General features: G+C 38.6%; 1 protein-coding gene across 1 annotated transcript in view; it reads right to left on the minus strand.

Annotated features, from left to right (window-relative positions):
- LOC106868206 (organic cation transporter protein) overlaps positions 1 to 10945 on the minus strand; it is a 39873-nt gene that overhangs the window by 2651 nt on the left and 26277 nt on the right. The window contains exons 7-9 of the mRNA XM_014913369.2: positions 8269 to 8495; positions 4910 to 5091; positions 3443 to 3606 (exon numbers count right to left, since the gene is read on the minus strand). Of these exons, the coding sequence (XP_014768855.1) occupies positions 3443 to 3606; positions 4910 to 5091; positions 8269 to 8495 (573 nt within the window). The remainder of the gene's footprint in view (positions 1 to 3442; positions 3607 to 4909; positions 5092 to 8268; positions 8496 to 10945) is intronic.

The following is a 10945-nucleotide window of genomic DNA, read 5'->3' on the forward strand; positions in this document are numbered from 1 at the left end:
CGTTTCTTTGGCCGAACTGCAGTCTTTGATCAAACAGAGACCGAGACTAGACGAATGGCACCGCGAGTGCCGCCTTGCTCTCAAGCAACTCTGCCGTCCGGGACCAAACTTGTACGACTTCAATTTCACGAAGGCGTTCTATAGAGGATTAGTGGAGGGGAGGTGCGACGACGTTCACGAGGAGAATCTGGGCGTCGACGAGGAACACCTGACCCGCTTGTTCAGGACAACTTTCGGGCCGGGACCTATGGACAATCACCAGAGATCCCTGGCCTGGCAGTGCTATCGGGAAGCATTGCCCATTTGAGATAAGCTCTATAGACACGGTTCGAGATACACCGAAACGACTTGCCCGAGATACGGTCAGAGCAACGAAACCGTTCTGCACGCACTCGTGCAGTGTTCAGTCATTTCAGACCTGTGGGCTTATGTTGAACGGCTGCTGTCACGTGTGGGACGAATTCGGTTATCAACCGAGTCTGTCGTGTTTATTGCTCCACCACCTTCCTTTAACCAGGAAGGCAAGGCAGTTTTCATTGTACTGGTGGTCATGGTGAAAGAATGTGTGTGGTGAACTCGTGCAAAAGGTTTAGAGACGAACAGTTTCCTCTCTGTGTTCGGCCCTGTGTGGCTAATAAAGAAACCTGTCTGTCTGTCTGTCTGTCTGTCTGCCTGTCCGTCCGTCCGTCCGTCCATTTATCTATCTATCTATCTATCTATCTATCTATCTAGAAGAGCATAGCTGTGTTTCCGCAGGCGAAAGGTAAATATTGCGTCCATAAGTCCAAATTCTCAGCTTCAGGAGCATCCTCACTCTCTGTCGTGGCCTGAAGTTAGTAGTAGCCACTGAGTTTATCAAAAGATGTGTTTTTGCTGAAGGACCCATTGGCAAACATGCAAACGGTCCTACATCAACAACATATCATCATCATCATCATTTAACGTCCGTTGTCCATGCTGGCATGGGGTGGACATTTTGACCAGTGCTGCCAAGGCTCCACCAGCAGACTCCAGTCTGATTAGGCATGGTTTCTACGGTTGGATGCCCTTCCTAATGTGAACCACTCTGAGAGTGGAATGGGTGCTTGTACGTGCCACCAGCACAGGTGCCATTTGCGTGACACCAGTATCTGCCATACCTGCGATGTACTTGGCTTGATGGGTCTTCTTCTCAAGCACGACATAATGCCAAAGGTTTCAATCATTGCCTCATTGAGGTCCAGCATTCGAAAAGTGCTTTACACATGCCACCGGCATCGGTCACTTTGCCTCCATGAGCCTCAACGCTCGAAATGTGCTTTTTATGTTCCATTGGCACAGGTGCAAATTACATGACGCTAGTAGCGGCCACAACTACGATTTCACTTGGCTAGCTGATTATATTGCCAAAGGTCTCGGTCACCAGTCATTGCCTCTGTAAGGCCCAAAATTCAAAGATCATGCTTCACCACCTCGTCTCATGTCTTCCTGGGTTCCCTCCATAGTTAGAGATCGGCACTTCATCACACAACTGTCCACGTCCATATGCATCACATGACCATACCAGTGCAGTCGTCTCTCTTGTACACCATATCTGATGCCTCTTAAGCTCAACTTTTCTCTCAAGATGCTAACGCTCTGTCCAACATGCACACTGATGTTTCACATCCAGCGAAACATACTAGCTTCATTTCTTTCAAGCCCACGCATGTCCTTGGTTGTCACAGCCATGTTTCATTGCCGCGTAGCATAGTTTTTTGCATACAGGCATCAGAAAATCTGTCTTTCACTCTGAGAGAGAGGCCTTTGTTTCTAGCAGAGGTAGGAGCTCTCTGAACTTTGTCCGACCTATTCTTATTCTCACAGCTACTCTCATAGAGCATCCACCGCTACTACTAATTTGGTTAGCTAGATAACGGAAGCTATCTATAACCTCTAGCTTACCCAGATAACTGTTGATGGAGTTTATTTTCTGTACATTTTCGGTGCTTATTGTACCTGTGCATCTTCCACACACAAAACTATTTTTCCTTGTTAATCTTCCTCTAATATTTCTGCACTTCTTATGTGTCCATATCTTACATCAAGTACCTCCACCCTCTCAACAAATTTCTAAATTAGGATGATCATACGAAGGGTCCTTAAGCTTCGAAATCCTTCTTTTCCAGGTTTGTCTACTTCTTGGCATTCTTGGCATTCTTGGCACTCCTGGAATCTAAAGTCACTAACGATTACTTTATGCTGGGGGGGGGGGGGTGTATATTCTTCACCAGGGAGGGTCTTTGAATTTAAGAGAAACCATGCATCGCATTGTCTGATGAGAATATGATCGATCTGGCTAGCACAATCACCTGATTGATAGGTTATCAGGTGGCTGGCTGGCTTCCTAAAATTGGTGTTGCAGATCAATAGGTTACTTGCACCACAGAACTTACCTCTTCGTTACAGGAACCAATTCCTTGGCCCCCATGCACACCATGGAAGATAAAAACTCACTGGCTACTACTAAGTCCATGCCAGGACAGACAGCTTGGATGCTGTTGAAGCTAAGAATTTTAGAGACAATATTTACGTATCACCTGAGGAAACACAACTAGATCTTATTATGCAGGGAACGGTTGCCTAATCAAGTACCAACACCCTTGGAAAACTACGTTGCGTAGAAACAATTGTACTGATTGAAAATAAATGCCCAACCGTAGACTCCAATTTTTTCAGTTATCAGTTCACACCAGACAGATGCCCAAATGCAAGCCTGGGATTATGTATAATACTACCACTGGATAGCACAGGGAGAAATCTGAAGGTGGACGAGCTTTATACTGTACTCTGCTACGTTCTTTACGGAATAGCCCATTGTTATATATATCTATATCTATATCTATCTATCTATCTATCTATCTATCTATCTATCTATCTATCTATCTATCTGTCATACTATGTATGTATGTATGTATGTATGTTGGGTTGGTCCAGAGCAACTGTCCTTTGGTCTTGCCCATGCTACAGCACTGCTAACCACAACAGTTAATCTTTCCCTCCCAGGACATTGTTGCAAAGCAACCTGTTTTGTTTTCTGACCTTTGTGCCTCAATATTCAATGTGTCCTTCCTTTTTCTTTCAGGTGACAGGGTGTAATTTCTAGCAGCTCGGATGATCGATTAAAGGCTTGCTTCTTGGTTCATGATGATGATGATGATGATGATGATGATGATGGTAATGATGACAACGATGATGATGATGATTGCAATAATGTTGACAATGGAGATGATGATGATGATAATTACACTGGCGATGATGATAGTTATGTTGATGAAAACGATAATGGTGATGATGATTATATTGATGATGATGATGATGATGATGATGATGATGATGATGACAATCATGATGCTACTACTGATGGTGATGATGATGATGGTGGTGACAAGAATGATGTTTAAATCATATGAGAGACACCTACGCTAACTCCAGTTCTCCAGATTTGGTCAAATCATTGAAGTTGTCCATCATTTTCCGGTTGTTTGTTTCAGGTAACAACAATGACAATAGCCCCGCGATTATGGAAAGTGTTCCCATAAGAATCATTGGCATTATTCGACCAACCTTGCCAGAAACCAAATCTGACTGAAAAAGAAACAGAAAAAAAATATGATTTTGTTTATTTTGTTGTTGTTTGGCCCCAGGTCATTACTGAACCAGCACACTTATGGTCAAAGGGGCTCCCACCATGACCATCCTGTTTTAATTTCAGCGCACACACAAACACACACATATATATACGTAAAAAAAACAAGGAGTGCGTTACATGAATGTTTTCAGAAGTCAAACACTTATAGTAATAAACAAACGAATGGAAAAAAGGCGCAGAAAAACGTATACTAAATGCACAGATGAATGGAGAACAAACACCGAAAGTCACTAACTCCTCATCAGTTATCGACCAGGGGCTCGGGTGCAATTTCATGCCATTATTGATAATATTTCTTCCACCCTGGAGGCAAACAGCAAGAGAACTTGATGGGAGTGTAACCAAAAGATGACAAGACGAAATGAGACGGACAAACAAGAATGAACAAGGTATACGGAAATGGAGAAACGAAAATGGATTAAAGTGATTCGAGATGAAACTGTAAGTGGACGGACGAGGGACAAAAAAAATAGATAAATAAAGAGAATATGGCATTAAGAACAAATGAAGACAACAAAAAAAAAACAATACATATACAACAAAAAAATCCGGGGTCTAGCAGACAGACAAGTGTGGAGTAACGCAAAGGAGAAATTAAAAATGTCCGACTAGACTAAACCAACGCAAGAGAAAGGCAGAGCGAGTTTGTTTTATTGTTCAAAGTAGCAGCATAACAATGGTTTCAAATTTTGGCACAAGGCCAGCAATTTAGAGGGAGTTCGGGTAGGTCAACTACATCAACCCCAATATCTTAACTGGTACTTATTTTATCGATCCTGAAAAGATGAAAGGCAGTGGAATTTCAACTCAGAATGTAAAGACGGACGAAATGCTGCTAAGCATTCGTTCCAGTCTGTTAATGATTCTGCCAGCTCACCACCTGAAGTAGCAGCTTAATAATGACAAAGTTATTTCACTAAATTCTTCGTTATTTCAAAATTAATTAAAACAAAAGGTTGTTTATTTCAGAAATGTGGTAAGAAAAGGCTCAGCTATTTTACTAAATTCTTTGAAACAAATACAGTGTATTTCATCCCAAATACGGTAACAAAAGGTTTATAGCCATTGTGCCTGGTCTGATGGATAATATTTCCTTATTCGTATGTTGTTATGTAAATCCATAGAAAGATAAGCCTAGCTCTGTCTCTTTACTAGTTGTGCTGGTCCCACGATGGGTGGACTAGCAAAGGGGGCGAACAACAAAACAAATACGAAGTCTGAAAGAATCTAAATACTTACAAGACTGAGAGTGTAAGGTGCCACACTGCCGCCAACATGTGCAAAGGTGTTCATAGCCCCTAATGCACCGTTTCTTATACAAGTTGGATATAATTCCAAAGTGTATAAATACATAAATCCATAAGCTGCAGTGATAAACAAACGGCCGAATATCGAACTGGCAGTTAACATCCATCGATGGGCTGAAAAAGAAAAAAATAAAAGACAGAATTTTTAAGTAAAAACAACAACAAAAAAATCATTTTCGGTATTTCACAGACATGTGGACCCTTAATATAATTCTCAGGTAAAATCAAAATGACAACGACTGACTAAGGTGTATATAATTTCAATATGTGGGCTTTTCTACAGTTTCCGTCTGCCCAGTCTCATTCATAAAGCACAGGCCCTCCGAAATTGTGGGTTGGTACCCAGCATGCTGGAAGCCCACAAGGAGTGAGTTACCCCTTAGCTTTCGCTAAAGCCTGTCTCTAGAAATCCCCTTGAAACACAGGGTATGTCTCCTTCAATAATTGGCAGAGACTTGGTCAGTGAATCCTCTGCGATGGTCAACAAACAACAGCAAGATGAGCTGTTATGGATCACACTATCCCAAAGTGTGTGTGTGTGTGTGTGTGTGTGTGTGTGTGTGTGTGTGTGTGTGTGCATGTGACTGGGGACCACATGGGAGCTCGTGTCCCCACTGAAACTAGGAACAAGAAACTCCTGTCAGAGTTGGCTCAATCCATCCCGGATGAATGCCACAACAAGTACAAGTAAGCAAGTAGAAAGTATGGGTTGAGCCAAGGTTATAGAAAATGACATTAACTCAACATGTTACACAGTGGGATTGAACCAGGAGCCAGGGTATTGTGAAGCAAGCTTCTTAACCATTTGACCATACGAAACATTACATCAAACCCGGTGCTTGACTGTTTCTTTAGTCTTTTGATCGTGAAAGAATGAAAGGCAAAAACGACCTTGGCAGCATTGGAATCCAGAACACAAATCAGAAGAAATACCACTAAGCATTTTGTCCGGTGCAGTAATGATTCTGCCATACAAAAAGAGTTTGGATAAAATAATGGAAACACCGGATTAAATGGAAGTTTTATTATTTAATATGGCCTTGGTCCACGTTTAGCATCAAGCACAGATTTAATATGTTGAGGAATTGACTTGTACAAATCCTGGATGGTTGTTAAAGGAAGTTTCATCCATTCTTTAAATAAAACCTTCTTTAGATCTTTCCACAACAATGGTGGAAGGAAACATCTTCTCCCTTGTTACTCCAAAATGCATCATAAATGTTCAGTTATGTTACGGTGGAATGATTGTAGGGGTGGTCTACTTCAATTTTGTGCTTTTCTTACCAATTTTGAATAACAATCATGTGAATTGTCACATTATTGCCCTGCATGGAAAGCAGACATTAAGCGATAATGATGATGATGATGATGATGATGAGGATGATGATGATGATATATAATGATGTATATAATTATGATATATTGTTACATCATTCAATGTTTAGGTAAATTTCGTCAACTACCCAATCACTCTCTTTCTTTCTCTCTCTCTCCGCCCATCTCTCTCTTTCTTTCTCCACACACAAAAAGGAAACTCATTTCGACCATGAACAAGGTAGCACCAATAATCATAAAATATATAACACATTCCATGAATAAATGGCAGACACTGCTACAGCTCCAAACAAAAGAGGGACTCATAAAAAACAAAGACATCCCCACTAGAAGAGGAATATTCCAGGGAGATATGCTCTCTCCACTCCTTTTCTGCTGGGCACTGACACCTTTACCTGACATACTAAACAGAACTGGATGCGGATACAACTGTTACGACAAAACAATCAGCCACCTCTTATATATGGATGATCTAATACTGTACGCTACAAATGATAAGCAGCTGGAAACATTACTACAGACAGTAGATGGATTTACCAAAGAAATAAGCATAAAATTTGGCTTAGGAAAATGTGCCAAAGTAACCTTGAAAAGAGGAAAACTAGTTAAGAGTAACAGCATTACACTAGATACAGCAAATGAAATAATAGAATTAGACCCAAAGTCAGACATACAAATGCTTAGGAATCAATGAGCTAGATACGATACAACACACACAAATGAAATAAAAAAATTAAAAAAAGAATACTACAGACGAGGTAGATTAATACTGAAAATGGAGCTCAATGCGAAAAACAAGATAATAGGTATCAACACGCTACCTGTCCCAGTTATAAGTTATAGCTACAATATCCTTATCTAAATGAACTAATCAAAATAGACAGGAAAACAAGAAAAATAAGCACGATTTAGGATGTACCATACAAAATCTGATATAGAAAGGCTATATATACAATGTATAGAAGGTGGTAGAGGCCTTATACAGCGAGAAAACTATTACAAAAAACTCCCATAGGACTACAGAAATACCTAATTCAGAAGGAAGGAAAACTAATGCAAATAGCCACAAAACACGAACAAAACAAAAAAAAAACTGTTTTCAGTCTTTAAGGAAGCTGACAAATACAAAAAAGAAGTCATAGTACCTAACAACTATGAAGAAAAAGAAGAAACAATAAAAGCTGTAAAACTACTGAAATCCAAACTAAAACTGGACCAGCAACGGATCATGATAAAACGATGACAAGAAAAGCCCCATCATGGCGAATACTGGGTTAAACTAAACAGAAAATAAATAGACAAAGCACAATCTAAACAATGGCTCAATGCAGGGTTCAATGCAGAGACTGAAGGATTTTTAATTGCAGTACAACACCAAAACCTCCCCCAAAGTTACCAAAAACAAATAATGAAAAGAAACATAACAAGTAACTGCAGAATACATGGAGATGGACAAGAAACAATAAACCATATTGTCTCCGGCTAAGAAGGAATATATTCACAGACACGACAGAGTTGGGACCTATATACACTAGAAGCTATGCCAACACTATGGAATAACAACAGAAAATAGATGGTATAGACACACGCCAGAAGAGGTCACAGACAATGAGAAAGCAACCTCCCTCTGGCATATGCCAATACACACAGATAGAGAAATTATGGGCAATAGGCCAGATATAATTGTCAGAGATCATAAAAAAAAAATGCTTTCTAATCGATGTATCAATACCAGCAGATGACAACGTTTCTCTACAAGAGAGTTCCTACAAAACTTGTGATAATAAGAAATAATAATAATAATAATAATAATAATAATAATAATAATAATAATAATAATAATAATAATGATGATGATGATGATGATGATGATGATGATGATGATGATGATGATGATGATAATAATAATAATAATAATAATAATAATAATAATAATAATAATAATGATTTGTTTACCTTTAGTGCCATAGAGGACGGGAAATATTCCAGCGATACAAGCAATTCCAGCCAAAACCATCAGGCTAGCATGCAATTTTTTTCTTCCGATACGATTTAACAGAAAGAAACCGAGAATGTAGGCTGGAAACTCGACAACCGAATTCAAAAAAAAATTCATATAGAGATTGCCATACAATTTGCCAACATTAAGTGAAATGCCGTAATATACCATGCTCACAATTGCCCTATGTAAAAAGAATTGAAACATTTTATATAATGTACAAAAATTCACAAAAATTGCAGACCAAACCCTGGTTAGATGGGGCTACGTAATTTCTTAGAGAGAATTATGATAATTTGAACATTGAGACCAACAGCAAGTAAAGTTATACAACTAACTGTCTAATATAGACAACTAAGACAACTTAAGAACTGAGACAGAGTTAGCCAATGAGAGCCAGTTAACTTTAGTGTGTTGGATCAATGGTGAGTAGATGGTTTGTATGTATATGTGGCCTTTTTTAGTTTGTGTGCATGGAGTGTTTATGTTCATGGAGTGTTTATGTTCATGGAGTAAAAAGTATTTTGTGATAAGCAGAATTCACTGATTTGTCTGTAGTCTCTGACACTTGTTAGCCTTCGGTAATTCTTAGTGAAATAGTTTTCTAAATTTGATGAAGGGCCCTGCCTAAATCATCATATCCTTCCTCTTCCTCACAGCAAAGATTTACCTAAAATGGTTTGTCGGTTTGCCTCAAGGTCCCAGCAGACAAAGTAGAAAAGGTGTTGCCCCAGATGCACTGGAACAGCCATTCTGACCCACGGGGCTCACACTTGCGGATGGCTGTTTCCACCCTGATAGTGGTGAGCAGGGATGTGGTCGAGGGGCTGAGAATGTTGGAAGTCTCCACTGCCACAGGCTTGACCACAAACCTGTCAGAGAATGGCCAATACTTTAATAACCTACTTTTAGGGACATCAGACAGCTTGTTCAGATTCAACACTTTTGTTACCATGTTTTTGTTAAAATACGTTAATTTTATTTGAATGAATTTTGAAAATAATGAGGAATTTAATGAAATAACTTCCCCATAATTAAGCTGGTGTTTGGAGCACAAATTAACATGAAATTTTATCAGTAAATTTCAAATTAGATCAAACAGAAAGTTTATATGGAAGAACAAGAGACATTTTTATGTGGGTTGACCCTCTAATTTGCTATTTCTATATACGAAGACCAAGAAGAAATCTTGTGAAACAGAATTTATCTCAGCGAGATACCTATTGAAATTAGCTGAGGAGACACATTTACACCGTTGGATATACTTAAACCAAATGTTCAGAATCCCAGCCAAAAAGGACCGATGCTTGACGGGGCGAAACAACTGTAGGGATCAATAAACATTCCCGTAAATTCCATATTCTGTTTCTCTCATCAATCAAATATTAATATATATACACGAATAGAATCAAAATAAGCAACAGGATATCCACACGTGATGCAGTACGACCGCTTCAAGCGGTTCCATTTAATTGAACAATGCAATCATTACATCAATTTAAATGCAGAGCTATCTTCAGTTGCATAAATAAATAAATAACCCTGCATTTAAATTGATGTAATGATTGCATTGTTCAATTAAATGGAACCGCTTGAAGCGGTCGTACTGCATCACGTGTGGATATCCTGTTGCTTATTTTGATTTTATTCACCTAATTTTGAAATTGCACGGATAATACTGCACTAATTTTTTGTGCTTCAACTTAAGTACGTAATTCATCTGAATCTCAATTATTTTGCTTAACACATCAACCAAACCTGTACGACACTTCTGGTACTTAATTTCAACAAGATGGAAAGGATAAATATGGAATTTTTTCAGAAGGACATCCTCTTACATAATAAGGTTACCCATATGTGGCTACTAATCCATAGGACAAATGAGTTTGTTTGGAGGATGAGGTAGATAGCTTACCATCATGAAGCTAAGAAGGAAAATAGAACCTTAGAAACATATGATAAAATTATTATAAGAAGATATTCAAAAGCAGAAAAAATCCTCCACCTAGCACACGACTAGAAAACTTTGAAAAAGACTTATTTGAACTGATAGCTAATGTAAAATTCAAGGAACACCCACTTAGAAAAAAAAAACTTACATCTGAGGAAACTTAAGGACTTTATTAAATCATTGCGGAACAAACCAGAAATACTTGTAGCAGCAGATAAAACTGGAAACTTATTGTTGAAGTTTTGTAGTACACTTATTCCAAGAACATATACTTAAATTTTATGTATCTTCCATGAAAAGTGGATGTGTTTGCACTTTCAAAGGGGCTCTGTCCCATGTTATAAACCCCTTTAGGGTTAGGGTTAAATAATATTGTAAGATGGTGAAATTTTGGAAATCGTCTTTATTTAGTACCTAGTAGTTATGTTGCTATTTTCATTGAAATCGGAGGTATTTGAAATTTCATAGGGGGTGTTTGCCCCACTTTAATCCCCCTAATCGCAATGGAAAGGGAATTTTATGTAGTTCATCGTCTTTCTCGTAAAATTTTACATGAGAACACATACTTTTGTCTTTAGGTATCTTCTATTCCGTTTCGTCCTATAGATGTACAGACACACAGACGTTGAGTTTTATTATATAAGATATATATATATATATATATAATAAATAAATAAATATAT

Source organism: Octopus bimaculoides, chromosome 10 (genome assembly GCF_001194135.2).
Source record: "Octopus bimaculoides isolate UCB-OBI-ISO-001 chromosome 10, ASM119413v2, whole genome shotgun sequence".
Classification (NCBI taxonomy): Eukaryota; Metazoa; Mollusca; class Cephalopoda; order Octopoda; family Octopodidae; genus Octopus; species Octopus bimaculoides.